The sequence below is a fragment of the Lepus europaeus genome, chromosome 19 (assembly GCF_033115175.1).
Source record: "Lepus europaeus isolate LE1 chromosome 19, mLepTim1.pri, whole genome shotgun sequence".
NCBI lineage: Eukaryota > Metazoa > Chordata > Mammalia > Lagomorpha > Leporidae > Lepus > Lepus europaeus.
Genome location: NC_084845.1, coordinates 6,390,605 through 6,409,744, shown reverse-complemented (window position 1 = coordinate 6,409,744; position 19,140 = coordinate 6,390,605). Strand labels below are relative to the sequence as shown.

The following is a 19,140-nucleotide window of genomic DNA, read 5'->3' as shown; positions in this document are numbered from 1 at the left end:
GGACGCAGCTCGCCTTGTGGGGTCGGCGCCGGCTGGGGTGGGGGGGCCGCGGTCTCAGGCTCCGCCCTCCAACTGCCTGCTGCTGCTTCCCGCTCTGGGTCGGGCCCCAGCCTCCCTGTGATGGCCAGGCAGGACTCCTGCCTTCCAGCTGCCCGCAGCTGGGCCAGGCCTTCGGCTTCCCAGACACCGCCCCCCACCCACATCTCAGTTCCTCTCTGGCTGGGGGCTGGAGACCGGGGAGTTTCCCTCCGAGGAGGCCCTGACACAGCTAGAGGTCGGCAGGGCCTGCCCTACCTGCCTTGGTTCCACAGGCATGCCCGGGGGTCCTCACTGCCCCCCTTCATGATCTCCATTCCGTCCGTACCCCCCAGGCGGCCCGGATGGCCCCGGCCCAGGGACTCCAGGACTCCACTGCCGTCTGTCTAGGCAGCCCCCTCCACGGCCTCCCTTTTTTCCTGGGAACTGCTACTGTATCCCAGCCTGCTGCTGTGTCGGCAGCCCATTGCACTTCCAGGTGCCCTCAAAGGGGCGGGGCCTCCTGGGGCGGGTGCCAGCGCAGCCCCTGTGTTGTGCTGTGGCTGGTGCTCCTAGACTTTCGGCCTGTTTGGCCCCTGCCTGGAAAGTGGACACTTAACCTTCATTTTCCCTCCAGAGCGGCCAGCCCCAGGGAGGGGATGGGGCAGTTCTCCGGAAGGGCCGCGTCCGTTTCCTGCGCCCAGAGCCGTCCTGATCCTGTTGTTGCTCCGGGCTCCGTGGGCGGGGAGATTGCGTGGGGCCTGGGCCCTCCCGCCGGCCACGCGGCTTTTGCGCTCCTGTGGGCTGGCAGGTGAAATGCACCTCCAGGTACTGGGTGTCTGGTTCCCGCCACGCTCCCTCCCTAAGCGGCTGTGGCACCAGGTCCCCCAGCACCGCGCTCGCCTCTATCGCCGTCCCCGGAGACCACGCGTGGGCTCCACTGTGGCTCCTGCAAGATGGGGCGCCATCTCTGCTGCACTTGCGCAGTGCACAGCTCACCGAGCGACCCCCAGCGTGTGCACGGGGGCTGCGGTCCCGCTGAGCCCAATCCTGGGCACAGAACGCTAACGTCAGATAGTTCGAGTCTGCTTCTCTGGGCCCATTTCATTCTCAATCTGGTTCTAACGTCGGTCGGCGGTACCCGGGTGCCCTTCCTCTCCCAGAAGCCCCCCACCCCCACCCCGGCCGTCCAACGTGGACCCAGCCTGCTGGAGCATTTCTTGCGCACGTCGGCCCTGGCACCCAGAGGTGCGCTAGAGTTCCTCGCTGGAGAGGGTGCGGGGCCCGGAGCACGGGGTTCCGGGCGGCGGGCAGAGGGGGCGGTGAGGAGTAGAGAGCCCGGCGGTGGGGGAGGCTGAGGGTGGGACCGGACGCACGGAGAGGATTGGACGCGTCGCAGGAGGAGGCGGGAACAGGAGGCCGAGGGGAAGGGGGCGGGGATAAAGCCGATCCCAGAATACTCGGCCAGGCACACGAGAGGCAGAAAGCGAGGTTTCGGGGTGCCGGCTGGCCCGCGGTGCGCAGGACCTCGGAGGTCCGTGCACCGACTCGTGGCCGTGCCGCACGGAGATCGGACGTATGCGAGCTCCAGAACCGGGCCCGGCGCTCAAGCTCGGAGAGAGGGGGGCGTGCTTAGGGCCGGGGCCTGGGGCCCGAGCGGCAGCCCCCTGACGGCCCGGTAAGTCCCGGACCTCAGGGCCCGCACTCCTGGGTGCGCGCGGGAGGGGCCTGGCTGGGCCCGGCGTGCCAGCCTCCATCAGTCCGGGCTCCCAGCCTCGGCAGCCCAGCTGCGAGGCATGCGCAGTAGCGCCCTCCCGGCCTCCCCTCGGTCCGGGGCGGGGGAGGGGAGCTGGGCCACCCCCCAGGCGGATGAATTTCTGGACATCCCCTGCCCGGACCCCTGCTGCGGGAGGGGAAGCAGACAAGGCCTGGAGAGTGCTGGCGTCCGGCTGTGTTAGTTTCGCACGGGTCTCAAGCTCCCCCTGGCCCACTCCCGAATCTCGAGTCTTCCATGGGGGGCGGGGGGACCCTGCCCCCGCACCACGCTCCCGGCCGCTGCAGGAGGGGCCCGCGCGCGCTCCGCCTGCAGCCTCTGTGCGTTCACAGAGGTCCCCAGCTGACGCCCCTGCACCTGCGGGCCTCCCACCCCGACCTTCGAAGCAGGTGCTTCCGGGAGGGTGGGCGGGCGGGGTCCTCTGCTCTCGAATCTGCCGGAGGGGAGGCTGGGCGCGCGGACCCCTGGGTCTGAGGGAGGAGGGGCTGGGGTCTGGACTCCTGGGTCCGCGGGAGCCGGGGCTGGGGGCCTGCGGACCGACCCTCCTCCTCCTCCCAGGGCTCCCGCACGACATGGCCGAAGCGCGCCAGGCGGTGAGCTGCCGGTCCTCGCTGACCGCCGACGGGGCGGAGGTGGAGCTGAGCGCCCCGGTGTTGCAGGAGATCTACCTCTCGGGCCTGCGCTCTTGGAAGAGGCACCTCTGGCGTTTCTGGGTGAGGGCTGCTGGTTGGTTTCCTTCCGGGAACCCAGATCCCAACTTCCGGGATGCTCGCGGCCCACTTTCGGCCACTTCTGGGGTCTCTCAGGCTTTGCGGGAAGGCTGGCGCCCACATCAGGGGTAGCTCACTTCCGGGACCCTCAGTCTTGCCTTCTGAGAGTCCCCGTTCACCTCTCCCGCCCCCTCCCCGAACCCCGCACCGCCACGACCAGATCAAGATGCTGAGTGGCCCCTACCCCAACCCTGAAGGCTCCTGTGTGGCCCTAGCCCACTGGGTCTGGCAGTCCCCCCTCCTGAACCCCCAGTCTGCTCACCAAAATCTCTGCTCTCCGTGGCTACACACTGCTGCCCCGCCCAGCAGGCTTTCCCCGGGGGTCCCCGTTCTAGAATGCTGGCACCATCTATGGACAGTGTCCCTGCTGGTCACATCATCCGTCTGCGAAGCAGTGTCCTGGACACCTGTGGGGTCAGGCTGGGCTGAATTGGAATCCTGGCACCTCGCCCCTCCCCGCCCGGCTTGGTAGCCACCTGGTCCTCTGGGGTGGAATGTGGGTGTGGCACCTGCCGCCACAGCTTTTGACAGTGTCAGTTCCATTCACTCCCCGCAGCATCCAGAGCATCTTGCAGGGTGGGGGGCACTGCCGTTGGCACTGGGGACCCAGCAGAGAACCCGGTGGAAGGAATCCTGCCGCTACAGGGCTCCGCGTTCAGCTGAGGGAGACGATAAGGGTGCAAATCGCAAAGCAAGGTGGCGCTCCGTGGAGGTGGGGGAAGCGGGATGTGGGGGTGTGACCTCCCTCGGAGGAGCCCCTGAAACCGGCTGCGAGAGAAGCGAGTGTGTTGCAGCTGTGAGTGGCCTTGGCCTGGGACCGATTCAGCAAAGAGCGATAACAGAGGGCCATGCCCTTCCTGTGGCGCGAGGTACCCAGGCACAGGTGCACCTCACACACACACACGTCACACACACGTCCGTCCAGAAAGGCAGCCTTGAACATGTACAGTCCTTACGTTCTGAACAACACCCGCTGAGCCAACTCATCAAGACGGGCGTCGCCACCATTCTAGAACCTTCCTTCCAGCCCGTGTTCAGCCTCCCCACCTCCGCCACAGGGCAACCACTGATGTGATTTCTGTCCTCACAGACCGATTTTTGCCTGGTGTGGCCTGACCCAGTGTTTGGACTGTCACCTCTGCCTTTGGAGACCCGAAATCCTTTGCAGAATCAGATGTCCCCTGTGCCCAGCGGCCCCCACCGGCCCCTCCCCATAGCACCAGCTGTCCAGAGGATGGGGGAGGGGCAGGAGCCTGCACAGGCTCACTGATGATGCAATACCTTTTTCAACCATGTCCCAGCGACACTGGTTGGGTTTGGGGGTGTGGGACCCTCAGAGGCCGAGGGGGCGGGCTGGCTGGGCGTCCTTAGAATTTGAAGAGTTGACCCTTGTTAAGGGCACGTGCGATGCGGCCGGTGCTCCATGAGCACTGGGAGTTTGGTTCACTCCTCATTCGCTGCGTGACCAGGTGGTTCTAGAAGGCTGAGCCCAGCTTCAGACCCCGCCCTCATCCGGGGCCTTTGTTTTCTTGGCAGCCTCACCTTGGAGGTCTACCCTCCTCCAGGGAGCCCTCCCCGACTTCCTTGGGCTGAGGAACCCGCCGCCCCAGGGCCCTGCCCCTTCTTGTCTTGCTGCCATGAGCACTCACTCCCCTCCGGAGTGGCCTCCCCAGGGCGGGACCAGCCGCGGCCATCCTGGAGGGGACAGCGCCAGACGGCTGCCCTTTCCTCCCCCGCAGAATGACGTTGTCACCGGGGTGTTCCCCGCCAGCCCCTCTAGCTGGCTGTTCCTCTTCAGTGCCATCCAGCTCGCCTGGCTGCTCCAGCTCGACCCTTCCCTGGGACTGATGGAGAAGATCAAGGAGCTGCTGCCGGACTGGTGAGGCCCCCCCCCCGGCCCCCAGCCGACCCCCCGTAGCTCTCTCTGGCCGTGGGATGTGCCGGGAAGAAGCTGCTTCTGAGACTGACTTTTGGTCGGATTAACAAAGGTGCAGCATCCGGGCGAGAGGTGGCGATCTCCCCTTGGCCTCTGCACTCTGCAGCCTGGCTGCCGCTTGGCTGAGAGAGTGGCAAGGAGCAGGCGTCAAGACAGAGCTGAGAGAGGATGGGCCACTCCGTGCCCAGAGCACGCAGGAGTGGGGGCCTTAGGAGCGTCCTCCCGGTTGCCTTCGAGGAGTTTGCAGGCTAGGTACAGCGCAGCAGCAAAACCAAGGGCTTGCATTAGTCCTGGGGGGGAAATGCGCACCTTGCCCAGGGGGGCCCACAGGGCGGAGTCAGATCTAGAAGTTTCCCGGAAGGCTGGGTTTAAGCAGTCTGCAGAGGGGGAGTGGCCCAGCGCGGGCCGTCCAGGGGAGATGCGTCCACCTGTTGGATTGCAGTTCTGCTCGCTTCGGGACCCGTCTTCCTGAACCTGAGCTTGCGTTGGAATCGCCTGGGCTTATTCAGACACTGACTGTCAGGTGGGCGTTGGGTGCAGCGGTTACGATGCCGCATTGACTTGAGTCCTGACTGTCTCCAAGTCCCGTTCCCTGCTAACCTGCGCCCTGGGAGGCAGTGGGTGACGGCTCAAGGACTCGGGTCTCTGCTGTCCGCATGGGAGACCCAGATTGAGTTTTGGGCTCCTAACTTGGTCCTGGCTGTTGTAGGCTTTTGTGGGAGTGAACCAGCGAACAGATCCATGTCTCACTCTCTTTCTGTGTGTGTGACCCTGTGCATTTCAGATAAAATGGAAAGATACAAATTCATTTAGAAACAACACTCATTGCCTCACACCAGCCTAAGACTGTCTCTAGGTCCAGGCAGGGCCCAGAAATCTGCATTTCCATAGACTCCCACCCGGAGCCACACACTTGGAGAACCATGGTCTCAGTGTAAGATTTGAATCTGGGAGGGAAAGTGGGCCCTTGATAGAAATGATGACCCCCACTTATGGTTTTCTTTTTCCCAAGATTTATTTTGTTTATTAGAAAGGCAGAGCCGGCGCCGCGGCTCACTAGGCTAATCCTCCGCCTTGCGGCGCCGGCACACCGGGTTCTAGTCCTGGTCGGGGCGCCGGATTCTGTCCCGGTTGCCCCTCTTCCAGGCCAGCTCTTTGCTGTGGCCAGGGAGTGCAGTGGAGGATGGCCCAAGTGCTTGGGCCCTGCACCCCATGGGAGACCAGGAGAAGCACCTGGCTCCTGCCATCGGATCAGCGCGGTGCACAGGCCGCAGCGGCCATTGGAGGGTGAACCAACGGCAAAGGAAGACCTTTCTCTCTGTCTCTCTCTCTCTCACTATCCACTCTGCCTGTTCCAAAAAAAAAAAAAAAAAAAAAGAAAGGCAGAGAGACCAAGAGATCCTCCATCCACTGGTTCACTCCCCCAGATGGCCACAATGGCCAAGGCTGGGCCAGGCTGAAGCCAGGAGCCTGGAACTCCATCCGGGTCTCCCACACGGGTGCAGGGGCCCAAGCACTGCTGGAGCCATCTTGTGCTGCTTTTCCAGGCACATTTGCAAGGAGCTGGATCGGAAGTGGAACAGCAGGGACTTGAACCAGTGCTCAGATAGGGGATGCTAGTGTTGCAGGCAGTTGCTTAGCTGCTCCACAGTGCCAGCTCAGAGCCTCCACTTTTTTTTTTTTTTAAAGATTTATTTATTTGAAAGAGTTACAAAGAGAGAGAGATAGAGGTCTTCCATCTGCTAGTTCACTCCCCAATTGGCTACAACGGCCGGAGCTATGCCAGTCTGAAGCCAGGAGCCAGGAGTTTCTTCCGGGTCTTCCACGCAGGTGCAGGGGTCCAAGGACTTGGCCCATCTTCCACCGTTTTCCCAGGCCGCAGCAGAGAGCTGGATTGGAAGTGGAGCAGCCAGGACTTGAACTGGCGCCCATACAGGATGCCGGCACTACAGGATTGCCAGCCCCCCGGGACTCCCACTTCTTAAGCACCCACCCATTTCCATGTAAAATAAGTTTGGGAGCTTGGTGCCCGCATGCTGTGGTGTGTGAAAGAGAATCAGCTCCTTTTCATATAAGGGAAAGGAGCCCTCTGCCTGTCTACAAGGCGCACCTGCCGCAGCCAAACGCCTCGCCTCGTGCAGGGGCCTGGAGAGCGAGCCCCGCCCCTCTTCTCTCCCTGCAGGGGCGGAGGGCACCACTGCCTCCGGGGCGCCCTGGCGGCCGCGCTGTTTGCCTCCTGCTTGTGGGGAGCCCTGATCTTCACGCTGCACCTGGCTCTGAGGCTGCTCTTGTCCTATCACGGCTGGCTTCTGGAAGCCCACGGGGCCATGTCGTCACCCACCAAGACCTGGCTGGTGGGTGAGAGGCGGAGCCCTGCCCGGCCGCTGCCGGGACCACGTCCCCGCCCCCACCCCGGCATCTTTGCCTCTCTCTCTCTGGCCTGCTCCGCCTCGCCCCTCGGTCCCTGGCCCCAGGTAGGGGCCCAGTGACCCAGGAGCGGCCTCTCCCCCAGGCCCTGGTCCGCATCTTCTCCGGCCGCCACCCCATGCTCTTCAGTTACCAGCGCTCCCTGCCGCGCCAGCCGGTGCCCTCTGTGCAAGACACCGTGCGCAAGGTGGGCCTGGGCCCGGGGAAGGGCGCGCGCCGGGGCGGGCTGGGGGCGTGAGCGGCCCTCTCCTCCGCCCTCCCCCCCAGTACCTGGAGTCTGTCCGGCCCGTGCTGTCCGACGAGGACTTCGACTGGACGGCGGTCCTGGCGCAGGAGTTCCTGAAGCTGCAGGCCTCGCTGCTGCAGTGGTACCTGCGCCTCAAGTCCTGGTGGGCGTCCAATTACGTGAGTCCCGCCCCCTCGCCACGCCCCCAGCCCAGGCGCTGCCGCGATTGGAGCCTCGCCCTATAGGGCCCACCCTCTGGGCCCCGCCCGTATGCCAAGGTCCTGAGCCGCAGCCCAGACGCAAGATAGTGTGAATTCTGCGCTAGCTGTCCAGTGTTTGAGAAATCCAAACACCTTCCCTAGAGGGGCTCCTATGTTAGCTATTTATTTTATTTTTTAAAAAGATTTATTTATTTGCAAGTCAGAGTTACGCAGAGAGAGAGGTCTTCCATCCGCTGGTTCACTCCCCAGTTGGCTGCAATGGCCAGAGCTGTGCCAATCCGGAGCCAGGAGCCGGGAGCTTCTTCCGGGTCTCCCACGTGGGTGCAGAGGCCCAAGGACCTGGGCCATCTTCCACTGTTTTCCCAGGCCATAGCAGAGAGCTGGATCAGAAATGGAGCAGGAGCCGGCACTGTGGCGCAGCGGTTAATGCCCTGGCCTGAGGCACCGGCATCCTATATGGGCAGTCAGGCACCTCCGCAGGTGACGGGGTCAGGGTCCCGGGAGGGTGATGTCGGAGCTGAGGACTGAAGGTGAGCCTGCCAGGTAGCTAGGAAGGGCACGGGCGAAGGTGCGAAAGAGGAGAATGGGACACCCAGGCTGGGAGGGAGGAGAGCTTGACTCTGACGGGAGCGGACAGCGGCTCGGCCTTAAGGGGTCTGAACTCCAGGCTGGGGGTCGTGGCCATTTTCCTGGGGTGTCCGGGAGGCAGGGAGGGGCAGGGGCAGCTTTGGTGTGGAGGGAAAGCCTGGAGGCCAGAGGGGCAGGGAGGAGGCAGTGTCCTGGTGGGCACGTCTTGATGGACGTGAGAAGCAGGGCGGGGGTTGGGGGAGCTACATGGAGGCTGGACGGGGCGCAGACCACACTTTCCTGGTTGGAAAGATGGGTTTTCCTTTTTGGCCTTGGACCAGATCCTGCTACACACACACACACACACACACACGTGCACACCACACACCATATATGTCTCATGGCACTCCGGCTACCGTCATGCCTAATACACACCCATGCCTTATGCCTGGTGAAGAAGACAAACGAGGCCAGCTATGGTTGGACACGGTTCTTTCTGATCGCTTAGGATCTTTTTTTTTTTTAAGGTTTATTTATTTGTTTGAAAGGCAGAGTTGAGAGAGAGAAGAGACAGAGAGAGAGGGAGAGGTCTTCCATCTGCTGGTTCACTCCCCAAATGGCTGGGACTGGGCCAGGAGCCTGGAACTCCATCCGGGTCTCCCACGTGGGTGCAGGGGCCCCAAGCACTTGGCCCATCTTCTCCTGCTTTCCCAGGCACATTAGCAGGGAGCTGCATAGGAAGAGGAGCAGCCGGGACTCGAACCAGCGCCCATATGGGATGCCGAGGCCCAACCTGCCACACCACAGCGCCAGCCCCTATGCAGAGATTCTTTTTGGTACCCCTGCTCTCCCCCACTGGCACTTGTGGCTCTTTTGTGGTTGTAGAAGGAAGGGTTTGGGTTTGTTGTTTTGTTTGGGGTGTGTGTGTGTTTGATTTTGCTGTTTGCAGCGTCTCCAGTATAATGAGAGGGGGGAAAATAGAAGACAATTGTCCGCAGCACGCTGCAGAGGTGCTGGCCGGTGTTGCCAAGCGCAAGGCGCGGTGTGCTGGAGGGCGGCCGGGCAGGGTCGCTTAGCTGCCTCCAGGCACGTGATTGACAGCGCTCCCCGCTGTGGGTGGGACTCCACAGAGCCAGCAGTGTGCACTGAACGCTGAATGGCTCTGGGCAGAAAGATCAGCTCGGTGGGCATCCGGATCGCTTTACGAAATGGTCTGACCACGTTCTTGCAGGGATGTGACCCTGTGTGAGGGCACTGCACAAAGTTCCTGCAGGGGCCGCGCCGTGGCGTGGCGGGCTAGCCTCTACCTGCAGTGCCGGCATCCCACATGGGCGCAGGTTTGTGTCCCGGCTGCTCCGCTTCCGGTCCAGCTGTCTGGGAAAAGTAGTGGAAGATGGCTCAAGTGCTCGGGCCCCTGCAAGCCACAGGGGACGGGGACACCCGGATGAGGCTCCTGGATTCTGCCTGGCCCAGACCTGGGTGTTGTGGCCATTTGGGGAGTCAAGCAGTGGATGAAATCAATCTCTCTCTCTCTCTCTCTCCCTCTCCCCTCTCCCTCTCCCTCCCCTTCCCATCTCTCTTCAACTCTGTCAAGTAAATAAGTAAATCTTAAAAAAAAAGTTCATGGAAAGTGCAGATCTCTGCACATATCATCTTTTTTTTTTTTTTAAAGATTTTATTTATTTGAGAGGAAGAGTTACAGACAGTGAGAGAGAGAGAGAGAGGTCTTCCATTCACTGGTTCACTCCCCAGATATGGCCACAACGACTGGAGCTGAGGTCGATCCAAAGCCAGGAGCCAAGAGCTTCCTCCTGGTCCCCCACCCGGGTGCAGGGGCCCAGGGACTTGGACCATCTTCTACTGCTTTCCCAGGCCACAGCAGGGAGCTGGATTGGAGTGGAGCAACCGGGACTCGAACCGGCCTCCATATGCAATGCAGGCACTGCAGGTGGAGGCTTAACCCACTGCGCCACAGCGCCGCCCCGCACGGATCTTCTTGTGTCGTTAGTGGTCTTTGCGACACAGCAGGCCTGGGGCTCCCTCTGTGTCCGTCCTGTCCTGGTGGACGCACCTGTCCTTGCCGACAGCTGTGTCCCGCTCTGAAGCGGCTGATCCCTACCCAGGGACACTGAGGGTGTGGTCAGTACCCATCACAAGGGCCTGCTCCTCCCCCTCCCCCAGCCCAGCTGCCCCAGCTGTGTGTCTCCCCGCCTCCTCCTAGGTCAGCGATTGGTGGGAAGAGTTTGTGTACCTGCGCTCCCGCAACTCACTGATGGTGAACAGCAACTATTACCTGATGGTGAGCGGGCGCCGGGCAGGGGCAGCTGTAGGGGCGCCCACGGGCAGGGGGCCACAGCTTTGGGACTCACCCTCGGGCGTCGTGCTGGCCCTAGGACTTCCTGTACGTGACACCCACGCCGCTGCAGGCAGCTCGGGCCGGGAACGCCGTCCACGCCCTCCTCCTGTACCGCCACCGCCTGAACCGGCAGGAGATCCCCCCGGTAAGACGACAGCGGGTGCCTGGGCCGCCGGGTGGGGGCCCCCCGCGGCCGCTCGCGAGCCCACCGTCTCCCGCAGACGCTGCTGCTGGGCATGCGCCCGCTGTGCTCTGCTCAGTTTCAGAAGATCTTCAACACCACGCGGGTCCCCGGGGTCGACAAAGGTGAGCCCCCCACTGCCCCGCGCCCCGAGCCCACCAGCTGACGGAGGCAGCTCCCTGGCCGCCTTCCTGGCTGTGTGGCTTGGTCTCTGAGCCTCGGGTTGCCCATCCCCAGACTATAATAATAGCAGCACCTGCTGGTGGAGCTGCAAAGGGGGCTTGGAACAGCGGGGCCGTTTTCCCTACAACGTGTCCGTCCCCCGCCCTCACCGCCCCAGACTACATCCGGCACCTCCAGGACAGCCGGCACGTGGCCGTCTTCCACCGCGGCCGCTTCTTCCGCGTGGGCACCCACTCTCCAGCCGGCCTGCTCTCCCCGAGGGCCCTGGAGCAGCAGTTCCAGCGGATCCTGGATGACCCCTCGCCTGCCTGCCCCCACGAGGAGCACCTGGCCGCCCTGACGGCGGCGCCCAGGTGAGGGCGCAGGCCGGGCTGGGGGCCGGGCGCAGGCCGGCAGGTGGAGGCCGGCTGGGCTCAGGCACATACCTGCCGACAGGAGTATGTGGGCCCAGGTGCGGACGTCGGTGCGGACCCGGGCGGCCGAGGCCCTGGAGGCCGTGGAAGGGGCTGCCTTCTTCGTGTCCCTCGACTCGGAGCCCGGGGGGCTCACCAGAGAGAACCCGGCGGCGTCGCTGGATGCCTACGCCCACGCCCTGCTGGCCGGGCAGGGCCATGACCGGTGAGTCAGCCCCCGGGGCCTGGCACCCCTGGCGCAAGGCGGCCAGACCCTGGATCCCGGCCCCGAACCCAGGCCTGGGAACTCCAGATCTGAGCCGCCCAAACCCTGGAGAGACCCTCTCAGCCTGGGACCCCATATCTGTGGGCTACCAAACCCACAAACCTGGAGCCCCTCCACCCGGAAGCCCAGGCTGGGGGACCTCCAAATGGAATCTAAGACCACCCCACCCCGGGGCCCCAGGCCTGGGTCCCCAGTGTCCAGAGATCTCCCAGCAACGCTGGGTGCCTGTGGAGCTGCTTCCCTGGGCACCAGCAGCAGGTTCCCTGTAAGTCCCCAACCTCTGAATTCCAGACACGTTCCTGAGCCCCTCCGAGCCGCCACCTGCTAGAGACCCCCACGCCAGGCCCCCAGCCGACTCCCACATCTCCCCTCTCCAAAACTCAGGTCCCACAGAGAGCACCCCAAGTGGCCCCCGGCCCCCCTCGGTCTCTGTGACCCCTCTGTGTGCCCCCCACAGCTGGTTTGACAAATCCTTCACCCTCATCGTCTTCTCCAACGGGAAGTTGGGTCTCAGCGTGGAACACTCGTGGGCCGACTGCCCCATCTCGGGGCACATGTGGGAGGTAGGGTGCCAGCCCGCCCCACCCCGGGGACCCCATGTCCAAGGGCCACCATCTCCCATGCTGGGGGGTCTGCGAGGCAGAGCCTGGCCTGGGACACTCTTTCCTGTGCCGAGCACAAGCTGCGGCTCAGAGACGGGAAGCGATTTTCCTGGAGCCACCCGGCCGGCAGCTGCAGAGCCAGAGCCCTGGGGCGCGAGGCCGCGCGTGGCGGCACACAGAGCCCCAGAGTCTTGTTCATCGTCTAAGCCTCTGTCCAGCCCGGGACTCTTAACCTCTGTGTATTTAGTCCCTACATCACGAGGGCTTGGTTTCTGTACTCCCTGGGGTCCCCACTCCTCTGAGCGGCTGGTGAGAGGTCCCTGGTGCCTGTGTGAGGGGGAGGAAGGGGGCCCTGGCTGTTCCATGCCTGTTTGTCCTGTGTACAACTGGCGAGCTTGCCTTTTATTTTATGTTTTTAAAGATTTGTTGTACTTATTTGAAAGGCAGAATTGAAGAGAGATGGAGAGACAGAAAAAAGGGGGGGGGTCTTCCATCCACTGGTTCCCTCCCCAAATGGCTGCAACAGCTGGGGCTGGGCCAGGCTGAAGCCAGGAGCTCCATCCGGGTCTCACACGTGGGTGCAGGGGCCCCAGCACGTGGGCCGTCTTCTGCCGCTTTTCCCAGGAGCATTCGCAGGGAGCTGGATTGGACGCAGAGCAGCCGCGGCTTGAACCGGTGCCCCTAGGGATGCTGGTGTCGCTGGCCGTGGCTAACCCACAGGGCAGCCCAAGCTCCCACACGAAGCGCTCTGTTAAGCCTCAGACCCTTCAGCCCACCTCACGGCGTCTCTGCCTGTGACTGGAGCGGGAGAGACAGACTCTGGGGCTCAGCGAGGTGTCCCCCAGGATTTGCCTGTGGTCAGCATGGGGGCTGGGATCAGGTGGCTGTGAGATGGCGTGGAGATGGGAACAGAGCCGGCTGGCAGGCAGGGCTGGTTGCAAACGTTCCACCCGGGGTCTACCCGGTGAGAGTGAATGCCCGTCCCCAGGTGGCTGTGGTGGGCGGAGTCTGGGGATGGTGGGGCAGCCGCCGGGGACCCCGTCTCCTGGGTACCGCAGCTGGGGCTGTCCGTCCCGTCCTTGGTGAACTTGAACCCGAGCGCCTGTCTGTGAACCTCGGAGGTTTCTGGTCGCAGGCCAGGGCCGGGTGGAGAGGACAAGCCGGCGAGCTGGCCTCTGTCTGTCCACAGTTCACGCTGGCCACCGAGTGCTTCCAGCTAGGCTACTCTGCGGACGGCCACTGCAAGGGCCGCCCCGACCCCACGCTGCCCCCGCCCCAGCGGCTGCAGTGGGACCTTCCAGACCAGGTGAGGCGGGGTTTCCGGGCCTCTCCTCCCAGCCCTGACTCGAAACTCGCTCCCGGCCCCCATGTCGGCCACTGGATCGGCCCCGTTCCAGACCCTCCAAGCCACGCACAACCTAAAAGTCCAGCCCTACCCCCAAATTCCCACTGCACCCTACCCCCAGATCCACCTCTGCCCCAACTCCAACCCTCTCCCCATCGCTCACCTGGTCCTCGACCCCCCACCCCATCCCACCCCCACCCTCAAACCCAACCTCAGAGCCCGGCCCATTCCAGCAGCAACCCCAACTCTACCCTCGCCTCGGACCCCTCTCCACCCCTGGGCCATCGCCCACCTGGACTCCATCCCACCTCCTGCCCCAGCCCCTCCCTTCTGCTAACCCCACCCCACAGCCCAGTCCGAGCCACATTCCCCACTTCAGCCCAGTGCTCACCCCACTCCCTCCCTGTTCTGTCTGGCCCCATCCCCTGGCCTCTCAGTCCCATCCACATCCCGTACCCAACACCAGCTTGAGCCGCAGCCTGGTCCCAGTCCCACCGCCATTAAGCCCCGGCGGCATCCCCTCCGTGTCCCACCCTGATGCTAAGTCCGTTTCCCCCAGCCCCGTTCCCGGCTCCCCCCGCCCCCATCTGCAGCCCCCCGCACTCCCTGCTCCCTCCTCTCCCGGCAGATCCACCCGTCCATCTCTCTGGCGCTGAGTGCAGCCAGGACGCTGTCCGGGAGCATTGACTGCCACGTCTTCCCCTTCTCCCACTTCGGCAAGAGCTTCATCCGGCGCTGCCACCTCTCTTCCGACAGCTTCATCCAGATGGCCTTGCAGCTGGCCCACTTCCGGGTCAGCTGGACTCCCCACCCCGCCCCTCAGTGCCTCGGTCCCCTGAGCCTGCACTGCCTGGCTCCTCTTTAAAAAGATTTATTTATTTATTTGAAAGTCAGAGTTACACAGAGAGAGGAGAGAGAGAGAGACAGACAGACAGAGAGAGAGAGGTCTTCCATCCGCTAGTTCACTCCCCAGTTGGCTGCAATGGCCGGAGCTGCACCCATCTGAAGTCAGGAGCTTCTTCCGGGTCTCCCATGTGGGTGCAGCCCACCCCACCCCCCACTGCTATGCCACAGCGCTGGCCCCTGCCTGGCTCTTGAGCCAACCTCAGTGACTCCACTTGGTCATCGCCATCTTTGATTTCTGTCTCCCAACCATGCTTGCTGGGCAGGGGGAGGCTGGCAGTCCCCGCAGATGTGGCTCAGGTCTGTGAAGACGTCCCGAGCCCAGCTGATGGGCTCCTGCCCTCCTTGTCCCCCAGGACAGGGGTCAGTTCTGTCTGACTTACGAGTCGGCCATGACACGCTTGTTCCTGGAAGGCCGGACGGAGACGGTGCGGTGTTGCACGAGGGAGGCCTGTGACTTCGTGAGGGCCATGGAGGACAAGGAGAAGACGGTGCGGGCGTGGGCCACGGCCGGGACACCCACTGGGGCCAGGCTCCGGGCTGGGCCCTAGAGCAGGGAATGAGCCAGACCTCGTCTCTGACTTGCAGGAGCCCAGTGCTATAGAGACAGAGCTAGCCGGGCAGTGGGGGGGTGGTGTGCTATAGAGACAGAGCTAGCCCACCAGGGGGGGATGTGCTATTGAGACAGAGCTAGCCCAGCGTGTGGGGGGGGGATGTGCTATAGAGACAGAGCTAGCCCGGCAGTGGGGGGGTGGTGTGCTATAGAGACAGAGCTAGCCCACCGGGGGGGATGTGCTATTGAGACAGAGCTAGCCCACCAGGGGGGTGATGTGCTATAGAGACAGAGCTAGCCCAGCAGTGGGGGGGTGGTGTGCTATAGAGACAGAGCTAGCCCGGTGGTGAGCGGGGGTGATGTGCTGTAGAGACAGAGCTAGCCCGGCAGTGGGGGGGTGGTGTGCTATAGAGACAGAGCTAGCCCACCAGGGGGGGATGTGCTATTGAGACAGAGCTAGCCCAGCGTGTGGGGGGGGGATGTGCTATAGAGACAGAGCTAGCCCGGCAGTGGGGGGGTGGTGTGCTATAGAGACAGAGCTAGCCCACCGGGGGGGATGTGCTATTGAGACAGAGCTAGCCCACCAGGGGGGTGATGTGCTATAGAGACAGAGCTAGCCCAGCAGTGGGGGGGTGGTGTGCTATAGAGACAGAGCTAGCCCGGTGGTGAGCGGGGGTGATGTGCTATAGAGACAGAGCTAGCACGGCAGTGGGGGGGTGGTGTGCTATAGAGACAGAGCTAGCCCAGCGTGTGTGGGGGGGATGTGCTATAGAGACAGAGCTAGCCCGGCAGTGGGGGGGTGGTGTGCTATAGAGACAGAGCTAGCCCACCGGGGGGGATGTGCTATTGAGACAGAGCTAGCCCACCAGGGGGGTGATGTGCTATAGAGACAGAGCTAGCCCAGCAGTGGGGGGGTGGTGTGCTATAGAGACAGAGCTAGCCCGGTGGTGAGCGGGGGTGATGTGCTATAGAGACAGAGCTAGCCCGGCAGTGGGGGGGTGGTGTGCTATAGAGACAGAGCTAGCCCACCAGGGGGGGATGTGCTATTGAGACAGAGCTAGCCCAGCGTGTGGGGGGGTGATGTGCTATAGAGACAGAGCTAGCCCAGCAGTGGGGGGGTGGTGTGCTATAGAGACAGAGCTAGCCCACCAGGGGGGATGTGCTATAGAGACAGAGCTAGCCCGGCAGTGGGGGGGTGGTGTGCTATAGAGAGAGAGCTAGCCCACCAGGGGGGGATATGCTATTGAGACAGAGCTAGCCCACCAGGGGGGTGATGTGCTATAGAGACAGAGCTAGCCCGGTGGTGAGCGGGGGTGATGTGCTGTAGAGACAGAGCTAGCCTGGGGTAGGGGGGGGATGTGCTATAGAGACAGAGCTAGCCCAGCGGTGGGGGGGGGGGGGGATGTGCTATAGACAGAGCTAGCCCAGCGTGGGGGGGGGGGGATGTGCTATAGAGACAGAGCTAGCCCGGCAGTGGGTGGGAGAGGATGTGCTATAGAGACAGAGCTAGCCCGGTGGTGAGCGGGGGTGATGTGCTATAGAGACAGAGCTAGCCCGGCAGTGGGTGGGAGAGGATGTGCTATAGAGACAGAGCTAGCCCACCTGGGGGGTGATGTGCTATAGACATAGAGGTAGCCAGGCATAGGGGGGGATGTGCTATAGAGACAGAGCTAGCCCACCAGGGGGGATGTGCTATAGAGACAGAGCTAGCCCAGCGTAGAGGGGGAATGTGCTATAGAGACAGAGCTAGCCCAGCGTAGAGGGGGCATGTGCTATAGAGACAGAGCTAGCCCAGCGTGGGGGGGGGGTGTGTGCTATAGAGACAGAGCTAGCCCACCAGGGGAGATGTGCTATAGAGACAGAGCTAGCCCAGCGTGGGGGGGGGTGTGCTATAGAGACAGAGCTAGCCCACCAGGGGGGATGTGCTATAGAGACAGAGCTAGCCCACCAGGGGGGATGTGCTATAGAGACAGAGCTAGCCCAGCGTGGGGGGGGGTGTGCTATAGAGACAGAGCTAGCCCACCAGGGGGGATGTGCTATAGAGACAGAGCTAGCCCACCAGGGGGGATGTGCTGTAGTGGGGTCGCACAGGGCGTGGGGAGCACCCGGAGGGAGCCCTACTCCCCCAAGGTCGTCCTCTGTGTGGATCTTTCTGCTCCAAATCCCCAGGCGGCTCTGTTCTCTCTCCCCCTCGCCTTGAGGTTCAGCGGGAGGAGTCTGGGCTCTGGGCCCCCTGGTTCCGCCTCGCTCTGTGACCCCCCACTCTGAGCCCCAGTTTCCCTCTGTAAGGTGGGAGGGGCTGGCCACAGAGCGCAGCAGTAAGCCCATTTCCTGCCTTTCTGTGCGTGACCCCGTGGCACCGCAGGACCCTCAGTGCCTCGCCCTGTTCCGCACCGCGGTGGACAAGCACCAGGCGCTGCTGAAGGCGGCGATGACCGGGCAGGGGGCCGACCGCCACCTCTTCGCACTCTACATCGTCTCGCGATTCCTGCACCTGCAGTCTCCCTTCCTGGCCCAGGTTGGGGGGCGGGGAACGGGTTAGAGCCGGAACTGGGGGTCCACGGCAAAGGGAGAGACCAGGCGAGGAGGGCAACGCTGGGAGAGGAGGACCAGGAAAGGAAGGGGCGTGGCCAGGGAATGGTGGGTGGGGCCACAGTGGAGGGGCGTGGTCCAGAGAAGGATTCTGGGAGGGGAATTGGCCATCAGAGGCCGGGAGGGGTAGGGATGTGTGGATTGGAGTGGAGCGGAGGGCGCTGGGACCCGCAGGTCTTTCCGGCGCGCGTGACCGCCTCCCGCCCTCAGGTTCACTCGGAGCAGTGGCACCTGTCCACCAGCCAGGTCCCTGTGCAGCAGATGCACCTGTTTGACTTTCACAATTACCCCGACTACGTTTCCTCGGGAGGTGGATTCGGGCCTGTGAGTAGCGCTGGGGGCCCCGGCTCACGTCCTGCACGGTGGGGGCTGAGGGCGGGGGGTGGCACTGTTGCTGCCCTTCTCACTCCTCTGCAGGCTGATGACCACGGCTACGGGGTTTCCTACATCTTCATGGGGGACGACAGGATCACCTTCCACATCTCCAGCAGGAAGTCAAGCACAAAAACGGTGAGACTGCCGTGAACACGCCTCCACCCTCAGACCCGGGGGTCCAAGCTCAGCCCTCCGCCCTCAGACCCGGGGGTCCAGCCCCAGCCCTCCTCCCTCAGACCCAGGGGTCCAGCCCCTCCTCCCTCAGAGCTAGGGGTTCAGCCCCAGCCCCTCCTCCCTCAGACCTGAGGGTCCAGCCCAGCCCTCCTCCCTCAGACCCAGGGGTCCAGCCCCAGCCCCTCCCCCCTCAGACCGGGCAGTCTGGGCCCCGCCCCTCCGCCCTCAGCCTGCAGGACTCCCTCCCCGGCTCTCTCCTCCAGGACTCCCACCGGCTGGGGCAGCACATCGAGAATGCCTTGTTGGACGTGGCCTCCCTGTTCCAGGCAGGGCGGAGTCCGAAGCGCCGGTTCCGAGGTTCGGGGGAGACGGACTCAGGGCCCAGGTGTGGCATCCTCTCCAGCCAGATTGTGGACGACTCCAAGGTACCCACGGCGCCCAGCAGCCTCTGAGCCCTGCTGGCAGGGAGCTGGTCTCCCTCAGGAACAAGGATCCCGCAGCTGGGCTGGGGCAGGACGGGGCAGCCCGTTGGGCAGTCCGTCCCACATCTGGGCCAATAAAGCTGTGAGCGCTGCGTGTGTGGTGTCCACCATGCTCTTGGGCAGGCCAGGGGTGGCGGGGGCAAGCAGGCCCATCCGCGGGTTCCCAGGCACAGCCACAGCCCACAGCACCTGCTGAGCTCTGTGCGTTCCCAAGGCCAATCCTACGAAGCCCAACCCTCCAGGGCCAGCCCCAGGCGAGCGGCGCCCCTGGCTGTCCTGAGCCCCCTGCCTACATGCCAGCTGCCCGCCTCCAAGCCTAAGGACTGGACAGCAGCCCAGCCACCCCCAGAATGATCCACCAAGATTCTTTCCCCAAAATGTATGTATTTGAAAGGCAGAGTGACAGAGAGGGAGAGAAAGAGAGAGACCCCATCCTCTGGTTCACTTCTCAAATGTCTAGGACAGCCAGAGCTGGGATAGGCCCAGCCAGGAGCCAGGGCTCTTCCATTCCGCTGGTTCACTCCCCAAATGACTGCAACGGCAAGAACAGAGCTCATCCAAAGCCAGGAGCCTCTTCCGGGTCTTCCACGCGGGTGCAGGAGCCCAAGGACCTGGGCCATCTTCTACTGCTTTCCCAGGCCACAGCAGAGAGCTGGCTCGGAAGAGGAGCAGCCGGGACCCAAACTGGCGCCCATATGGGACACCAGCGCTAACCTGCTATGCCACAGCACCAGCCCCCAACATCCTTTTCTTAAAAATGATTTATTTGTGTATTTATTT

At 63.3% G+C, this 19,140-nt stretch overlaps 1 protein-coding gene across 2 annotated transcripts; it reads left to right on the top strand.

Annotated features, from left to right (window-relative positions):
- Positions 1 to 1,471: 1,471 nt before the first annotated feature.
- On the top strand, positions 1,472 to 18,475 carry CPT1C (carnitine palmitoyltransferase 1C). Of its 2 annotated transcripts, none has more exons than XM_062176420.1 (19): positions 1,472 to 1,693; positions 2,348 to 2,502; positions 4,299 to 4,438; positions 6,678 to 6,849; positions 7,008 to 7,109; positions 7,190 to 7,327; positions 10,158 to 10,235; positions 10,330 to 10,437; positions 10,553 to 10,598; positions 10,814 to 11,009; positions 11,092 to 11,274; positions 11,792 to 11,897; positions 13,126 to 13,242; positions 13,910 to 14,074; positions 14,541 to 14,675; positions 17,103 to 17,255; positions 17,540 to 17,653; positions 17,747 to 17,839; positions 18,142 to 18,475. In XM_062176420.1, the coding sequence occupies exons 2-19, from the start codon at positions 2,362 to 2,364 to the stop codon at positions 18,328 to 18,330; spliced, it is 2,376 nt and encodes a 791-aa protein (XP_062032404.1). In that variant the 5' UTR covers positions 1,472 to 1,693; positions 2,348 to 2,361; the 3' UTR covers positions 18,331 to 18,475. The 2 variants fall into 2 exon arrangements, with proteins under 2 accessions (XP_062032404.1, XP_062032403.1); XM_062176419.1 differs by having other exon boundaries at positions 10,514 to 10,598.
- Positions 18,476 to 19,140: the final 665 nt, after the last annotated feature.